This window comes from Camelus ferus, chromosome 3 (genome assembly GCF_009834535.1).
Source record: "Camelus ferus isolate YT-003-E chromosome 3, BCGSAC_Cfer_1.0, whole genome shotgun sequence".
Taxonomy (NCBI): domain Eukaryota; kingdom Metazoa; phylum Chordata; class Mammalia; order Artiodactyla; family Camelidae; genus Camelus; species Camelus ferus.
In genome coordinates, this window is record NC_045698.1 from 64186084 (window position 1) to 64205919 (window position 19836).

Sequence of the window (19836 nt, forward strand, 5' to 3'; positions counted from 1 at the left end):
GACATGTGTGCACAGATCTAAAGAAGGTAAAGAAACAAGGCAGGTGGACACATAATGAGTGTCACAATGGAGGGAAATATCCTGGGGCAGGGGGGTGTCTGGTGTGCTTGAGGAACAGCAAAGAGGCTGGGACAGAGCAGAGCAGGGAGGGGCAGAAGAGCAGAAGTTCAGGGCAGAGGGGTCACAGGGCTAGATCACAAAGAGCAGTAGAGGCCACTGTAAGGACTTTGGTGTCACTGAGATTGAGATGGGAGACAACTGCAGGACTGTGAGCAGAGGAATTAGATTATTTTATTGCTGTTATACTGAAGGAAGAACAGGAGGCTATTGCATTGCCCACATGAAAGCTGATGGTGGCTTCCACAGGAACCATAATCATGATTGAGATGTAAGTGAATTCTAAATACATTTTGAAGGAGAAGTTGGCAAGATGATGGATTTGATGACAAAGAAAGAAAGGAATAAAAAATGACTCCAAGATTTTTGGTGTTAGTAGCAAACAAGAGAGAATCCTGAAGGAAGAGCAGATTTGGGAGCACTGAGGGTGAGAAGTTTGGCTTTGGACCTGCTAAAATGGAGAAGCCTATTATAGGACATTCAATTGGAGATATTAAGCAGGCAGTTGGACAGGGGAGTCTGGAGTTCAGAAAAGAGTTATAGAGTAAAGCTGTCTGTCTGCCGTCAATCTTAGATGGTATGGAAAGCACAAGAGTGGATCAAGGCACCACGGGAACCAGTAGAGACAGAGAAGATGCCCAGGGAGTGAGCTCTGAGGCTTTCCAAAATTAAATCAGGAGGCAGATGAGAAAAAAACCTGCAAAGGAGGCCAAAAAAGAGCATGTGATGAGGTAAGAGGAAGCCAACTGAAAAACATACTTTAAGGTAGGAAACAATCAGTCAAGTCCAGCACTGCTGTTGGGTTAGGTAAGATGAAGGCTGAAAACCAGCCATTGGATTTAACAACTTGGTGGTCACAGGTGACTTTTGACAAGAGCAGTTTTGGTGAACTGTCGGGGCAAAAGCCTGGCTATATAGGTTCAAATGAGAATGGGACTGGATGATGTTCAGTGTGAACACAGTTTTCACCATATGGACACTTCAGATTTGCAAGTGGCTCTTTCACTCATAACCAGTATTGTTTTTGTCATGAAAAAAAAAAGCCCTGTTATTGAGTATACAGTTACAAAAACATATTTCAAAAGTCATTATATGTGACCCCAACCTGGAAAACAAAGCGAACAAGAACAAACTATAATGCAAGAAACTAGTCTATGTAGATAATCTAATCTACACACATGTTCTCAAATATGGGACTGAATTAAGACCTGTATCCTTAAAAACAATTGGGCATTGATGGGACAGTATTACCCTCTATAGCCAGTGTAAATTTATTCACCAGCCACCAGCCAACTCCCGGAATAGTCTCTAATTTTTAAGTGAATAGAGACATATCTTACTTATTCCCACCATATGCACAAAAAAGATCATCATGAACGTGATAGGGGCACTAACTATTGCTACAATGGAGATCATGTTACTATATATAAATCTATTAAATGAACATTGTATACCTTAAATTTCCACATGTTACATGTCAAATATATTTCAATAAAAATTAATTAAAAATAATTTAACACAGATATAGAATATTGCAATAGTTTGCAAAAGAATGAAGATGACCATGACAGCAATTTTACTCCTGTTATTTTAATCTTAGAACCCAAATCTGATTGGAAGATAAGTCAATTCTTTTCCAAACTATGCTAGGCTCAAGAAATTCTATTATAATCTGCATTATTTCCACTGGTCCCACACAACCTTCACATAAACACAAGCAACTTGACCTGCTCGCCACTTAGGTCTAATAGTATATTGTTTTCAGTAGCAGGATGTGTGTAAAATACAATTTAATAAGTATGAAGTCAGATACCAAGAGTTTCTGCTGTTGCCTGGACATCAAGTAGATTTGAAATGATGGTGATTGGCCATAGTCATTTCCTTTTTCTGCAACAGGCATGTTTGTTACATTAGAGGAGGGAATAACAATTTTCTATTGTTCACAGTTGACTACCTCAAAATTCAACAATAACTCCCTTTACTGTGTAAAATGATTTAAACTGATACTCAAAAGCTGTCCTAGGAGTCTTCTTGTCTGTGTTTTTGTTGACTCTAAAATTTTTAGGGGCTCAAATTGCTTTCATAGTCTATTATATTTAGCATATGACCAAAAGCAAATGTTTTTTAGTGAAGCTGATGCCAGGTAAGTTTTTTATTATATTTAGAAAAAATATAACTGGAAATAAAAGTAAGTCATTTGAAATAAATGGGAGCTTTAGAAATTCCTATAAGTCTTTAATGGTAGCATTTGGGTTCACCATCCAAGCCAGTTTTAACCCAACCAAGATACTGGGAAGCAGAGCACACAGTTGTGTCCATCAAGGCACAACGAGGTGATGGAGCTCAGGGCTGCCTGATTCTGCTTGCTGGGTTCTCCTGTGTAATAGCCACGGCCATAAAGAACTCACCCAACAAACCAGGCGAGGCTAAGCCAGAAACTATATGCAAGTGGTAAATATTGCCAACAGATAAAAATCGATGAATGGAGGATACACTTCCAACTAAATTACTGGTTTATTATAAAAGGATATCACTCAGGAATGGCCAGATAGAAGATGTACAGGGCAAGGGTGTGGTAAGGCACGTGGAGCTTCCACGCCCTCTCAGGGCAAGTCACTCCCCAGCATCTATGCAAGTTCACCAACCCAGAAGCTCCAAAAATGGATTTCTTTTCTTTTCCCAAACTTCATAAGACTTTCTTCACTCCCCCAGTTATCTAGAGCAATCCCTACGATCTTCAGACCAACCATTTATCATTGATCTCTCAAAATTTGCCAAAATACAGACAAACCTGTAGAAACAAAGTGAAGTGAGATAAGCAGGTACACCTATCCACCAAACATTTCTTTAATATAATTAGGCCCTCGAAGGATTCGTAGTATTATCAAGTGAGGAAAAGGGAAAGGTCAGTACCAAATGGGCTGAGAAATTTTCATAATTTCCGAATTTGGAGATTCTTTTCAAAGAAAGAAAATACATAAAAGGATATGTCATTTTGGAAAAAAAAATAAAGAAAAGGATAAGAATGACTTTATGTAAAACGGATTCAGAAGTACCAGTGCCAGTACATTTTACCAATTATTTCACTGTTTGACTAATATAAGAAAATTTGAATTAATGAGATTAATGTAGCAAGTTACACATGACAGTCATTCTGATTATCTTGTGGTCAACAAATATAGCTAATGTTGCGCTAAGTTATGAAAAGGAATTCATTATTTAAGGAATAGCTAGACAACATTTACTTGAAAGAGCTCATAACATATTGAGGAAGACAGAAACAGGCATATATACATATAATATACATATTATATAAAATGAAATGTATTCAGTGTGTGAACAGATCTGTACTGATACTTAAGCTGGTGGTATATCCCAAAGAGGGCAGGGTAGAACTTTAAGAGAACTCTGAAAATAGTGTTTTACTACAGGGAAAAAGTATGCAGTGAAGGCTTGCCCTTTAAAAAGGATTGAAGTATAACACAGCATTAGATTATAGCGGTGTTTTTCTCATTTCATTTTATAAGTAAAATATTAAAGGTTAACTGATGCTATTCTTTGACCTCTTACTTAATAATCTTCTGAAGAAAACCACTGTTTAAAACATACTTATTAGAATAACAAAAAAACAGAGAGATAAATATGTTGGGTTGGATTCCTATTTTTGCTTTTCTAGTGCAAAATTCTCTTTATTAGTAGTAGTATGTATGCATTTCATCAGGCTGTATGTTGAGAGACTTGGAAATCAAGTGAACTACAATGAAGAAAGAATTTTCTAAACGAACAAATTCTCCTGTGCACCATGCTTTTTTTCAGGATTGGTAAGTTTCAATGTGCTTTGCAACAAAGACACATATGTAACTATTGAAAACTATAAAACCAGGCTTTAAAGAAAAAAAAAATTCAGATAATTCAAGCAATCATTCAAAAATAACCTTGTCTTTGTAGAGAGATGTCATGTAAGCCTCAGAATACTTTCTTCGCTGCATTATCAGGTTAATGTGGATATGCCTCACTTACACACTTCCTTCACTAAAACTTGAACTCCTAGGAGATTTATAAACTCCTAGGAGATGATCAAGATTCTCTACCTTGTAGGGAGTTGTATGAAACAATGCATTTTACGGCCACGATACGCTTTACAAAAAGTAATATTATCTCAGATCACTTTGCAGGCTATGAATATGCTCTTTGTTTCTTGTAAGTATCTTGTATCAAATGAGATTCCTCTTTCTCAACTCCCATAACTTTTATGCACAATGTTTCTGACGTCTGGAGAAAATTTCTGGATATCAAATGCAGATAGCCTGTCCATCACCTGGTCAAAACTGCCACCTACTGGTCAGTCTTCAAATCTATTTTTCAATTCACCCAAGCCTGCTCTTAACAAGGTAAGATCCCTTGTTTCAAAAGAGTAAATACCAATTATAATACCAGAAGACTGACAGGAAATACTCTTTTAACAAAATTCATCTGCATTAGGGTGAGCCAAAAATACCAAATTGCACAAACCTTCCAATAAAATCATCTCTTTTGCCAGCATCTTTGTCCCATGCAGTGATATCAATGATTCCACCTCTTTCTTCATAAAGATGAAAATCAAATTGTTCCCTCCACTGAGGATTCAAAGTTTTGGGCATAATCTGGAAAATAGAAAAAGTCATTACTCATCAATATCAGTCTTTTAAAAAAATTTTACTTGAGACTTAAATCAAACTATCTAGAAAAGCACATAAGTGATTTGAACAAGAGCTTCCAGAAGTGATGGAAATGAGTCATTAGGTCCAATATCTTTATTGCTTACTGTCTGAAAGAAGCATAAAGGATGTGTCCCGAAAACGAAGAGGCACCACTTAATCATCTTGAATAACAGATGAGAGGTACAAATTACATAGAAAACACAAGGAGTCTATAAGTGAAACAGACCACTCAGATGCTAGCATTTATTTTATATAACCACTTCATGCACAAAGATGTAACTCATAGTATGTCATTTCATAATAAAGGAAAATGAGGATTCCCAGAGTTTTTTTTTTTTTTTCTTATTCTCCACAGACATAGGAGTTCTCAGCTGAATAATGGGAAAAAAACAGACAATGAAGTTCTGTGGGAGCAGGAGGAAAAAGCAAGTAACTTTTGGGTGGTCAGGCAAACTTTCCACTTATAGCACTGATGTATCATCCCCATTTTATATATGGAGAAACTGAGATCTGAAGTTTAAGTGACCCATCTATAGTCATGAGGTTTTAAGGTCTAGACTCAAGTCTGTGACTAGAGCCTCAGCTCTCCTTCCCCAAAACAGAGTGCCAAAAATGTTTGTGAATTAAGATGAATATTTGTGAATATAATCTCCACGTCACATATATGAGAAAGGTAATTTATCTGAAGTACGGTTCTGTAACTTCAAGTATTCAGTTAAGACACCTGGTGGAATCAACGAATGAAATGACCCATACTGATATGTTTTAAAATTCTACTCACCATTGGGTTAGACAACATTCATATTTGTTTCTCTATTCTTTTTAGCAGGAGGGCATGTAGTGGCCTTTTCTCTTTTTAATGTATGAGAGACAGATTTTCAGATGTAAAGACTTTGAAAGCAATGAAGTATGTTATGTGCAAAGGTAATGCAAATGAATCACAATTTTTAAAGTTCATAATCTGAAATTAATCAGCAATAGATCATGGAAAGAAAGAGCAAAGAGAGACACGTGTCCATAGCTGGGTTTCATATTTCACACCTAACGAGCAGAACTATAAAAATAAGTAATGTTTTAAGCCAACCAGAACATGGAAATAATGTTAATTGATAAAGGATAAGACAGAAGTGGTCACAGGTACCTATTTTTGAAATCAGTAGTTTCTTTAAAATGGTATTAAGCCCATGGCAGAAAAAAAGTAAGATGGCACTGGATGGATGCTATGATAATTCAGATGATCTCATCATTGGGTTCGGATGAACTTTAAGATATTTTGGAGAATGGTCTGACTTACTTATTTGGCCAAAAAGAGCTTAACTTTACAGTTTGCTTTTTTAGGATTGTTTTCCCTATATGATTTCCTATAGGTCAGAAATGATGCCTTCCTCTTCAATGTGAGCACTCAATAAGGTAACTAACCAGCCTGCTAGCAGGTCTGACTGCCTGCTAACAAATCACCTCTGTGATATTTCCAGCTACCTTAGCTATTGATGAAAAGTCCCTGGGCCAGAAGGAATATAGGCAGGCTGTTTATCAAAAGTTCACAAAAATTGTGATGTTAAGGCAAAGTTATTCCCATCAAAGTAGAACGTGATCAGTTGTCTCAAGCTGTCAATGCCTACAAGCTACAGAGGCTGACCATTATAGAGATTATATCTGGATACAGTACAGATAAATATAACTATATAATGATGACTACTATGATCTTCCACAGATGTGGAAACACAGGTATGGAGAGGCAAAGTAACTGTAATGGCAGCAGGAATTTGGTCCTTTGTTTTACAAATAAATTTTAAAAACCTTGCAGTCCGCATTGGTGCAGGTCAGTTTCAATAAAATGGTTTAGAGTAATGTACAAGGTTTTCATGGAACGTCAAATAATGCTGTTCGTAGTGCTTATACTAGTATCGGGTGTAATAATAATACTAGCCAACACTCTTTGAGCACTTTATGTGCCAGGCATTTACTTAGGTTTGCTCCAGCCTTCTTTTTTTTTTTTTTTTTTGATAGTTCCTACTATTATTCTTGTGTGATAGATAAAGAAATTGAGACCTAGAGAAGTGGTTTACCAAAGGTCACGTAGCACATAAAGTTAAGAAATGCAATACAATTGTCGGTCCTGCTTCCTGACATCATGTTCAAAAGAAGTTCAGTAAAGCAATAAATAAGTGTCTGGTGTTTTCATGTCCTGAAGCATGGCTGTTAACCACCACTGCCTTCCAAGTACTGACAGGAACACAAAAGAGATAGGTTACCTTGCTCTTGTACTTCTGATGCCCAAGCCGGAACTTCACATAGGGGTCACTCAACCCGTTTGAATCCATCGCCTTGAGGTCTCGTCCCTCAATCAATGTGATGCTGACTATTCCTCTCCAAAGATGTGATTTTCTGTGTACATCTGACAGACGTAAACTTTGGGTCTGAAACTTTCAGTGAAGGAAAACAGAATTAGCTTACTGTGTTTAAAGCCAAAATACCATATTTGGCATTACTCTTTCCTCTGCTAATTTTTCAGAAACAAAAAAGAGGCAGTTACAATTTTAAAAAGTAAAAATAATTAATAGATTATTAATTATAAAGTTACTAATAAGTATGAAAGTATCATCTCATGATAAATTTAAGGTTGTTGTGTAAAAGAGATGTGTGCTCAGCATAAGAAATTTTAGTTTTTCAATTCTTAAAATTACATGTCAATACTTTTAAGAATATCAGAGAATATTTGCATATGGGTCAAATATGCCTGCAACAAAACATGTATAAATAAATATTATAAACATAAAAGGCCTCATCCACACTGTGATGTGTAATTTTTAATTACTTACAGTTTTTTAAATTTTTTTCATGTAACAAATGGATTTTTAGTTTTAAGATTAGTTGCAAGTTCTATTCAGAAAATTTAAAAACCTCTTTATTGCCACATTTGGAGATAACTGAGTTTTAGCTCACTAAAATCTATTTAAGGTATCATAAAAAAGAAAACAAAATCAATATACCCTCCCAAGATGTCTTGCTTATGCCTGAAACTTGCATCAAAATTTTAAAAAATTATGTATGTGATTTACATCAGCTGGTATGTTTCTGGATTTATTTCTCACTTTAGTATCTGAACGTTTTCTTTAATAATTTTTAGTTGCTCAATTCTAAGTCACAATATTTAAGTCAGTGAATAAAATCAGAATTTTAAAAAATTAGCAAGACTACTAAAAATGGCTATAAAATCTCTTTGAATTAAATAACATATAAAACAAGCCAGAGAAAGTAGCTAAATCGTTAATGACCTTTTCAATCTGGATTCAGAACCAAGAAGTATTGTAAAAATTGCTGGGTTTCTTTCATGTTGTCAAGCATGTTTCCTTCACTTACAGTCATTTCATGAAAAAAATTCAATGTATCACTCAACCCGAAAGTATTTCACTTCTGAATTATGGATTAACTCTACTTTTGACCTAATTCCTTCTACATTAAAGTTATAGTCCATTTTGTATAAATCCTCCTCCCGCTTTGAACTCTCACTTTTTTCTCTATACTACAGTCATGCCATAGCCATTTTTATCTATCATCAAAAGTCATTCACGTCAGGATGTTTTATTAGGAAAATGAAAACTATATTCTTCAAAAGATAGTACTTTTAATATTTGAAGATTTCCATGAAAATGTGTCTAAATCACATTGCATATTTTCCTGCCTTGTTGATCAGCAAATTTTGAACAATATTGCTTGGTGGCTCTGCTTTATTGATATAAATGCAGGATTTTGCCTTCACAACCCTCATCTCTGTAAGCTCAAGAGCAGTGGCATCTGTGTTCTAAAGGGCAACCAGTGTTACCTGGAGCACTTGTAATATCCACAGGACTCCATGCCCCACTTCAATGAGAGCCCCTCTGCTCCTATCTGCTATGTACACTCGGTTTCCACACTGGATTTTCTTTGGACCAAGGATTTCTCAGATTAAAATAACTGTTTAGAATTCATTGCATCAAGTAATCTTCAAGGGTTTTTTTTGGTTCTAAGATTTCATGCACTTATTATTATATAATGCAGCAATCGATTTCAGTGTGTCTATGTATCTATATCTGTCTGTCTGTCTGTCTACCGACCTATCGGCTTATCTAACACCTGCTGCTATTGGGAATACCTCTAACAGCAGGCTCTAGAGACTCAGGTTCTCAACTTTGGGTCTGAAATTTTGTTAAGGAATATGAGTAACAAAGAAGGAAAGAAGGAAAACAATTTCTGGCAAGTAAGAAGAAATAATTATCTTAGTGAAGACCAAGGAGTTAGTAACTACTCATTTATATAAAGCTTTAGAATTTGAAAGTGCGTTTATATACATTATATAATTTGCTTTCCACTAAAACCCTATGAAGTAGCAAGGCAAGGCCTGCTACTTCTATTTTACTAATGAGGAATTTGCCGCTCAGAAAGGTTAGGGTAGTAAATGATGGATGTGCGATTGGAACCCAGGATTTCTCATCTTTATTCCTGAGCTTCTCCCAACATTGGTCTTCAGTGCAGAGACTCTCCCCGAGGTTTAAAAGTAACCATGATTTAGGTATAATGTTGCTAAAGGGTGCTCTCCAGTAAGGTGAGCTGATTATAAATGATATTGCAGTTGACATTTTCCCACCTTCTATTTTCTGTTCCATGAGCGCATGTATTCATATTTAGAATATTTCAGCTTGCAGATGGATATACTTAATGACATTTTCTACACACTGTAGCTGCACAAGTCATATAATGCCCTCCGTCAATAACAGTTTGGTACAATCTCGGTTACACAGCAACTTCAGTTCACAATGTCAAGCTATGTTCTTGAATGGTACCATGTCTGAAACCCTTACTTGCTTGCTCCTCCTCCTGTTTTCACACGAGAACAAGACTTTTACTTACAAGATAAGAAATGCTTTCCTGGGGATCCTTCATGCTTTCACAGAAATGAAATGAACTTAACGGAGGCTTTACCTCCGGCTGCTAGTTGTTAGCAACACATTTCTATAACCTGGAGGAACATTCCCAGAATGACTTGGGAAGCTAAGGGGAAGGAGGAAGAACATTTCTTAACAAAATCAGGGCTAATAAATGCAGAAATTAAGGTGATCTGTGTAAAAGGCTAAAAGAAAAACAAAGTGGGGTCAGGGGAATTTTCCAAGGACACACTGACCAAATATCATTTTTCAAAGTGATTTTTCTTCTTCAATTTTTTTTGTTAAAAATGGTACTTTCCTAAAAAGAAAGTCCATGATTCAGCTGTGATTTGAATAACTGCATAGTTATGAAATAGATACTAGTCTGAGTGTGAAGAATAGGAACTTGAAATACAGTCATAAGATAAAGGGGGAAGATATAAACTTAGGCTACTAATAGGAGAGAAGACAGGACTTAGCATAAATGTCCACTTGCATCTTTCTAGCAATTTCTGACTATGTGACTTGGCCATGTTGCCCCCTCTCTGCATCTCAGGTTTTTTATTTATGGTTTCCAGTCTGTACATCAGGCCCCAAGTATGCAAAAGCCCAATTTGTGTGTGTGTGTGCGTGTGTGTGTGTGTGTGTGTGTGAGGTGGTTAGGGGTGTGGGTTGGGAGGTGTGCGTGGAACAAAGGTATATTCCATAAATAGAGAACATTTAATCCACTTCGCATAGTTGTTACTTTTATTTATTTTTTAAATCAAAGTTTTGGGAAACTCTTTGGGGAATAAGTGGAATTCCACAACTAAAAAAAAAAATTTTAGAAACTACTAGCTTTAATGCTCCCCAAGGTAGCTCCTGAGTCACCTGCTCTGTTTAAAGTTTCCTTCCTCTGTATGGCAAAGTTCTCCAAGTGTGATCCATAGATCAATGACATCTGTGTCACCTGGGAACTTGTCAGAAGTTCAGATTCTTTAGCTGCATTCCAGACCAATGGAATCAGCAGCTCTGGGGGTGGGGAACAGCACCCTGGTTTAGTGAACCCTCTCTGGAGGGGGTTCTGATGCACACTCATGTGTGAGAACCCCTGCTTTTTAAGTTCTAAGACACATGTGCACCGGTCTTCTCCTATATGCTAATACTATTATTATTACTGTTATTGGAGACATTATCTACTCTCTGGCATGGGGACTATATATATGCTAATTAAATCCTTATTCAGTCCTACTTCTAAATTTACTGATGAGGAAAGCACAGTGGTCTGGATATTTGGAGCATTTAAAGAGAGAGGTAGGAGTCTACTGAAAAATTGTGCAGTTTAATTTATTATTTCCTCCACCTGCTAATAATTTTTTTATTAGGATGTAGTTAAGTAATACACAGTAACTGAATAATTGATAATTAGTTAACCAAAAATTACTTATTGAGCACCTGAATGGCAAAGAGTATTAAACACACCCAAGAAATCCCTCAATAAAAATAGCATTACATCTAGTACTTAGTCATTTAAGGCAATGTTTTCAATTATGTCCGTGTTGGAACAGAATTCTACTTGAGGAGGAAAGGAAAAAGGAGGGAAGAATAAAAAGGAAAATCAACCTAGCTGCAAAGAACCAACTCCATAAAAGGAAGAAATACTCTTTGAACTTATAAGGCAGTAATTCTCAAGTTTTAGTGGGCAATTTGTTGACATCGACAGGCCTGATCCTCCCGGACGTGATTCAGTTCTTGTGGAGCAGAACAGCACTTGTTTCTCCCATGTGATTCTCAGCCGCACTAAAGTTTGAGATCCACTCTCATCAGGAACATTTGTTTGAGTTCAGACTTAATAAAGAATATCAGGATACCAGGTAACTATAAATTTCAAAGTCGGAGGCAATGAGTCAATGACATGTCTCTTTAGTCAGACTTTAGAATTAGTGAGCTGGCATTTTAAAGACAGTATTAGTTTATGTACATTATTTCCTGAAAAGGAATTCAAGATCACAATTCCTTTTCACATACCTAAAAGACATCAGGATACAGAATGGTTTTCAGGACAGTAAGTCGGCGCTCACACCAGCGCAGAAATAATAAATAAGTGGTTGAACTTACTCGTGCATTTTGGTAACAAGCGCTCTGAAGCCCTGCTCTGCAGAAGCCAGGGACAGGAAGAGCAAGCCTGCTGCACGTCTGGATGGAAATGAACAATCAGAGCCGCACAGGAAATCTCTGGGCAACTGTCGACACCTCACGTCAATTAGAGTTTATTAGCACTACTCTTCAAAACACAGTATTTGAAAAAAATATGTACTTGCTTCTTAAGTCACTCTCAGAAAATGTCTTTTAGAACAATGAAGACAAATGCCAATGCAACGATGCAGTTTCCAGCCACCATTTTCTTTACTAGCATAATGCTACAGGCCTCAAGAAAATAAAGGACAGAGACTAATCGTGCTGGATCCTGCTGGAGTGCTTTCCAGGTTTCGTTAATAGGTGTAGCAGAGAAAAAAAATATGGCAAGAAAAATTAAGGAAAGAATCATTATCTCAAGTCCTTTGCTCCAAAAGCTTTGGAGACAGTTTCCAATGTCAAAAATGATAAGGCTCCAAAAGAATAAATGTTGCATGGACAGGCCAATAACTATGACCATGTTAACTGCATCCCACATGTGACTCTTTGGTAATGTTTCAAGAGATCTCTCTAAAGTAACAGAAAAATTTTGCCCTGCATAACACTTCTCTTTATTGCCTTTGCTACTAAAAAAGCAACCTAACAGTCCCTTTACTACTAAGACCAAGAGCAGCAAGAGATGGATTAAAATGATACAGACGAACAAGAATAATAGAAGGATTTTATCATGGTGGAACTAAAGGACTTCTAGAGAAGCTACACAAAGTTTCCAAACAATAGCACTGTGATGAGATGAAAGTCATCAGCTTCATTAATATCAACACGGTGGACTGGATTAGGCCAGATGGGTGAAAGATGAGTTAGATCATACAGAAAGAAAGAAACATGTACTGAGCAGCTATTATGTGCTGGAGCCCTCATACTCCAGTGTTTTTCATAACAAGTACTTTTAAGGTAAAGAAACTGAAGCACAGAGAAGATAAACACCCTACTTAAACCCAAATGGCTAGAGATTGGCAAGGCTGAGATTTGAACTGGAATTGCTGATAACTGATGATTTTCCCTACTATATCTCAATTTTTGGACAGAGCTTAAGAAGTTCAATTCAAAAAAATGTATTTACTTTGTACAAGATTTGTTGAAATACTTTGACTTATGTTTAGATGAGCCTATCTTTGGGTATAGATTATCCAGGCAGGCTAATCAGGGGCTTAGAGTAAGTAAAAGTTGGTAACTGGCAAACGCTAGCATATATTGTTCAGTAAAGCATATGAGAGTTTACCGTACTCCGTAACAAATTATAGTCTAATGCTTATTAATAAGGTGGTTAAATTGTAGAATCTTCTATGTAAATTAAGAACACCTCTATGTTCCAATTCTTGTTAATAAGGTTTATTAATTCCATTCTTTAAAAAGCTGGATCACTACTAATAGATTCCTATTATTCTAGATCCTGATCAAAACACAGAACAAAACCAAAAAAAGTCTATTTAGACTTAACATGTGGCTAAAGGAACATTCACTCATACCAATCTTCTCCCTGGTATCTGCAAATACTTTTTGGCTTTTGTTATCCTGGATTTTTTTTTTAACCTGTGTACAACCTAATGCTTCCAAATGAGACCCAGACACTGTGAAACTGGAGTGAAATACATTGCTTGTGTCTTTACAATAGCTGTGCGTGGAGGTAGTCCTTTCCTTTATTTTCAGCACAGAGGTGCACATGCTTTTATTTAATCAAATGATCCATGAGACACTACAAAGAAGAGATAATGACAGCCTAGAATGACTGTTTTGTGCTGCAAAGCCTGGATTGTGGAGCAATATTAGCTCAATCCCAGGCACAGGCATGTTCTATCTTTTCCTTTTCCTGCTGAGTTTATTCCAGTGAATTACACCCGGATGATGAAGCCCAACAAGTAGATTTGTCCTACAGTTCAACAGCCCTCTCAAAGCAGGACTGCCTCTACAGAACAGCCTCCCAGTGCTTTGTCCAGCCTAGTTTGAAGTGTCTCATCTAATAAGAAAGCTTCGATCCCTTTTTTTCCTTAGAAGGTGATTCACTGGCATTATAATCCTTAGAGAACCTCTTCAGGTTTTTATCTGTAAACTTTCTTTCCTATTTCTATTGCTTTTTGATACAACTTACGGTGTCTGGAAAGTATGTTTAGTTTGGATGTTTTAACAACCCTCTCTAAACTTAACTGTGGCTAAACAAAAGTTCATAAGGTTTTAGTCTATTTGCTCAAAATACATACAAACAGAAAATCATCATATGCGTTGTAGTCTTGTTGGTTTGCTGAAGTAATATATAAGTTTCCACCAATGATATGGTAAAGAAATAATGTGTCCTGGATTTGACTTACAGGAACTTCTTTTTGAGGCTTTCAATTAAAAGTTAATTTTTTTCCCTGAGGGTTTTACTTTCATACCTGTTGATAGAAATAATACCTGCACTTTTCTTGGGTGTATGTCACATACAGTTGAGTTGTTCAGAATGGAAGCATTTCTGCACAAGATCACATTCCTGTTTACAGAGCCAATACCTCTTCTTGGTCTGCTGGGTCTTCTTTCAACCATTTTTGTGTGATCCTACCATAAGGTAGTGCTCTGATATCACTCTGCAGTGTTCCGTATTCTGTGCACTCTTTTTTGCCCATTTCACATTACAATCCATTTCTCATTCTTTTATATGCAATATAGTGGCATAGCCCAGCCTTCTCCGTTTAAAAATATTAAAATTTCTCTTTAATTCACTACAATGTTCTCATAAGACAGACTGTTCAATTAGCTTTCAGTCATCAGAATCTAAATGTCTAGTGGATGGAGATAAAGAAGAAACTTAAATACTAAATATTTGAAAGAACTGACTGCACTCACTGTTACCATCCTTTACTGGGAATTTAAACATCTTTAATGAAATTCTGACTTACGAGTAATCCAACTGGCTTCACATAATTTTTATTACTTTCATGAGAAACATGGTAATTGCTGTACACATTGCTTAATGTTTTGTGTCCTAAAATACCATGGTTTTTTTTTTTTTGGCGGGGGGGCAGGGAGAAATTAGGTTTATTTATTTATTTTTTATTTTTTTAATGGAGGTACTGGGGATTGAACCCAGGACCTTGTGCATACCAAGCACACACTCTACCACCTCAGCTACACCCTCCCCCACCAAAATACCATGTTTTGATAAATTATAAATGGTATGCTTTTGGAAAATCTGAATATCCCTGTAACACTTCAGTCTTTTCTTTCCATTATTTTGCTCTCAAGAAAATTAAGATAATGTGAGTAACAATGACATTCACCCAGCAAGTTTTTAAGTTTTTACCAGGATTGTTTCATTTAGTATAACTCAGTTACTGTCTCCTGGACACAGGTATTAATCCTTATAAATAAGCAGATAAAATTTTCTTTCAAATCGCATTCTGTTTAAGTCACAAAGCACATATATACTCTTCATGTAAGATTTTATCTGAGCTATTTAGGTTTTTCCTGTATCTGAAAATGTTATGGGAAACTTCTTTTCATACACATCTCTAAAAGTTCATCAGAAAACAAGCATTGCTTGGGCAAAGGCAACGAGGTTAGTTATCAGAGTACCCTTTGAATATGAATACGAAAGATCACATTCATCCAAAGGAGACTTGGTCACTGATTTTCTGATTTTGTAAAATGGGACCTCAAACACAGCAACATAACAGCCCTCAAACACATCCATCCACTGATGGTTTAAGGAGCTGTGGAGGAAAAGGGTCACATAATGCAAGAAGGATCTGAAAGGCTGTCAATAAAGACAAACTAAAGGGCAGCTCTTACTACATACTGCAACTCCACTGATCATCAACCCACAAAGGAACTCTACTGCTTGAAGTCTTCACCAAAACACTCATTTCCATGACATTCAGAAAGAGAGAAAAATTGGTCCTGATCATTGCCTTTAGCTACTTCAGGACAGTGGCATCACTTCTCTGGGCCTCAGTTTCCTCATTGGTAAAATAACTGACCCTTAAAGGTTCTGCTTTTATAACTCAATTTGTCTGTCCCTCAATATACGTTCGGAAAAAAAGACATTAGATCACTGTACCTCAGATACCAAAAAGCTACCTTTTAAATTTGCCTATTTGATATTCCAAAATAAGACAGTTTAAGAGACTGAGAAAGGTTAACAAAGAATATTTAAGGATGAATACAACCAAGTGGAAAGTATGGATAAGTGGAAGACTGATTTGGAAGCAGAAAGTGAAAAGAAGATGTGGGAAAAGTCATTTAAAAGGGAAATCCTTAAAAAGTAGTGCTTCTGGAGTTGGTCCTGGTGGCAGGACTTCATTCAGAATGATCATTCTGAATACCTGCTGCAAACAGAACAAACACAACACAGAACACCCCTGAGTTCTGCTTCCTTGGCAAAGGAGGGTACCATAGAAATTCACCATAATTGTGGATCATTAAACAAAAACAGAAAAAAAATTTTCCAAAAGGTCATTTTTCATTTAAGGTAATGGTACAAGTCAAAAGCAGTCACTCTGTGTGTTGATGGCTAGTGTATGAACATATAAGAGGAAATGCTATTATTTGTTCTATGATACAGATTAACGTCAGTGAAGGCAGCTATCGTAGACTGAAAGGAAATGAAGAGGCTTTGATAATTAAAATAAGCTCACACACATGCAAGACTGCAACAACAACAACAAAAAGCGTGAGGGGCAGAAGATAAAGAGACGTGGTTTTTACTTCCTCACTTTTCAAGTCAATGCATGACAACCTGGAACCTGCCTGTCTGCTTGAGACACTGCAACAAATCTTAAAATGCTAAAAGGAGAAACATAGTTTTCAGTCACCAGCAGTTTAAGAGCCAAGAAAAGAAAATGGCAAAGCCCTACGAGTGTAGCATTTTCATTGCTAGATCTATTGCTAGGTAATCACGTACTAAGTGTAAATTTTCAAAGAAAGAGGGAAACTCTTGAAGGCAAAGCAGTAAGTGCATTAGTAACAAATCACTCCATGCATAATGCAGAATTACAGCAGAGAAAAAGGATGACAGAGCTCATTATGCTTAAGTCGTGAAAGAGTAAATAATACTAAATTGTAATGGCACTTAAAACAAATTCTCTGTGGAATTTTAATTTTTTTCTTTATTTGAATCAAAAGCAGAGTCGCTGTTTTCTAATTCAGGGGATTTTTTTTTGTAAAGAAAGAACAGTAATTATCCAGTATGTATATAGTGTAAGACCACGGTAATAGAAGTAAATTTTTCTCAAATAGATGATACAAATTTTACAAGAAGGGAAGAAGAACCTTCATGGACCCTCCAGACAGTGCTATGATAGTCCTGGAAGGTCTGTGGGCCTCTAGCTGTTAAGAATCTGGGGTATTCAGGCCCATAAGGAACTGACTTCAAAGCAATATGTTAAATATACGAAGTTCTCAGTTTTTTACAAATGAAGAAATAGAAGTCACTTAAATGGCTAAGAATAAAAATTAATAAAGAAGGCAAATGAATACATCTCTCTGACAGCCTATTTTAAGAAGTGAATTTAATTCACATTTAACTTTCAAAATTACTATTCAGAACCACAAGTCAAGAATATTAATGTAAAGGATTTAGACATTACCCTCCAAAAGAAAGACTTCACAGAGACATAAGATCCAACCACTTCATTTTCTGACAGTTCCTAAAAACAAACAAATATTTAGCTAAATTTTGAGGTGTTCTGAGAATACCTTATTAGCCCAACAAAATTAAAACAAGTAAAACCCCCTAAATTATATATCCTAAAGACACTTTGAATGTTTATAAACTGTAAGTTTCCTTCTTCTGAATAAATTTAAGTTTTTTGTCTTATTCATATCTGATACAACGGTAGTAAAGCTTAGAGAGGATTGTTTCTGTAATTTTTAACTAATCGACTTACCTCTTTAGTCTGAATTATTAACTCATATATCTCAGAATCTAACATTTTATTTTAGAAAGTAGAACTGTTTAAACACACTTTAAAATTTTGAAATAAACCAGATATCTGTTTCTTTTAACAAAACAATTTAATACCACAGACCTTTAGAGCATTTTTAAAGAGTGACAGCAGAAATCTTATTTATAAACATGTACTTAGTCAAATTTGGTTTAATTCCTTACTAAAAACTTCCTAGTTTTATGATATAACATTTAATATATATAATATAAATTACTTAGTTAACTTGAGCTCCCCAAATATAATTTTAAAAAGAAATGAATACTGAAAAAGGTGGCTATTTAGCTGAAAAGAAAGTAATAGTTCACGTTGGACATTTTATTACTTAATCCTCAGACTTCCATAAAGCAAAATCAGTTTGACTTTAGGAAATCAAAACATAGTTACTTTTTAAAGAACTTTTAAAGTTACATGCATTCTTTAAATTTTAATGTTTTTTAATCCTGTCTCTGGGTGTCAGTTACAATAAAATTATGGAAAACTGATGACAGTTATGGGAAAGCATCAACCTTTCACTGTGATGCAGAGGAAGCAGTTTTGTAATTTATCTGATTATTCCACGATTTTATGTTGGCAACTAAGATGGTACTGGTCCAGCACCTCACAAGATGCCTAATGCATAGTAGGTACTCAATAAATATTTGTTGATTGACTGTTACCTGGAATTCATTTGCTTAAGGATATATATTCCCTTCAAAAATCATATCAGAAAATAATAATGAACTGAAGTACTTCAGGATATGCAGCAAGTTGAATAATGTAAGTTTAGAACTAGAATTACATCAGAGTTTGTCCATGTAATCTACCTGAGCTTTTTACACAAAGTCTATTTCTTAATTAAACTAATTACATTTTTCCAAGTTACTTGCATAGGGTTTGGTCAGGCAGCGTGACTAATGTCAGAAGTCATCAGGAAAAAGTCTGGGGTTCAAGACATGGTTTTACCATCACTACACAGGTCTAATTCATTTACATTTACAGCTATGGTTCTCATCTATCACATTTGGCACATTGTCATTATCAGTTTCTTAAAAAATCCATAAAAATATACTTACACTTGGACGATGGGGCACAAACCTTAGGTGGAATGACTGCAATCTTTTTTGATGCTATGCTATTGTTTAACTCAAAAAACCTTATTCTAGCCTCTGGAAAAGATGCATGTGTTTGTATTCTATTGCCAATTCTCTTCTTACTTTGATTACCAGTTCTATTTTAATTAAGCATCATACTTAGCAAAATGTGGATAAATTTTAAAGTCCCAATTTAAGAAATTACTTCTTGATGCTCCTTACACAAATCATTTCCCCAGAGTCAATAATGCAAGTTATATAACCAACATTGAGTGTTTCCTTAATGCAAAAGTGAATTAAGGTGACTTCTGTTGATGTGAAAATCTTGGCTCTAGTCTCGACAGTTACAACAACTAAGATTACCATTTAGCATTTAGAAATATTGGTACCTCATTTAAAGTTTAGGTGGTCTAAGGTGACTAACAGTGAAACTGCGCAAACTCAGTATTCTCCATTCTTCCTCAGATGAGCACAGAGGGTAATGGTCTAATGATGTGATTCGTATGCAGATGACAAAACGACATTGATAGATTGGGTGGCGGGGGAGAGTTTTAATGATCAAGATTTAGAACTTAGGTTTCTCTGTTCAAATTTGAGAAACAAAAATCCTAGTCACATTTGGATCCAAGGAAGTCCCCAAGCTGTGCTTTCCATGCCACGTTTAATTACTTCTGTCATTATTAATTAACTAAAATTTATATTTCATTTTACAACCTACATTCTCATGTAAATTTAGGTCTCTATTTCAAGGAAAACAACTTAATTTTCCTGTGGATTCTTGTGCCATTTATGGCTCTGATGAATGTAAAATTCACAGCAGACTAGCCCAGGCCTTCTTTTCACTAGAGTTTCCAGTAACAACAGTAACAATAATAATGAAACACCTGGCATTACGATAATGAATTCTAAACAAAAGAGGTGATTTTATTATGGAGGGTAAGAAAAGCAG

At 35.8% G+C, this 19836-nt stretch overlaps 1 protein-coding gene and 1 non-coding gene across 18 annotated transcripts in view; both read right to left on the reverse strand.

The window, feature by feature from the left end:
• MCTP1 (multiple C2 and transmembrane domain containing 1) overlaps positions 1 to 19836 on the reverse strand; it is a 482756-nt gene that overhangs the window by 192817 nt on the left and 270103 nt on the right. For 12 of the 17 annotated variants that reach the window (XR_004318469.1, XM_032476180.1, XM_032476176.1 and 9 more), the window contains 3 exons: positions 17458 to 17517; positions 7073 to 7243; positions 4630 to 4760 (listed from right to left, as the gene is read on the reverse strand). Coding sequence is in view for 16 of the 17 variants with exons in the window: in XM_032476180.1 (XP_032332071.1) it covers positions 4630 to 4760; positions 7073 to 7243; positions 17458 to 17517 (362 nt within the window). In the remaining variant the exon portion in view is untranslated. Of the gene's footprint in view, positions 1 to 4629; positions 4761 to 7072; positions 7244 to 11818; positions 11897 to 17457; positions 17518 to 19836 lie in introns of all 17 variants that reach the window. The other 5 variants (XM_032476195.1, XM_032476197.1, XM_032476186.1 and 2 more) reach the window with 2 other exon arrangements.
• On the reverse strand, positions 14936 to 15008 carry TRNAT-GGU. The gene has a single exon. It is a non-coding gene; the product is annotated as a tRNA-Thr (tRNA).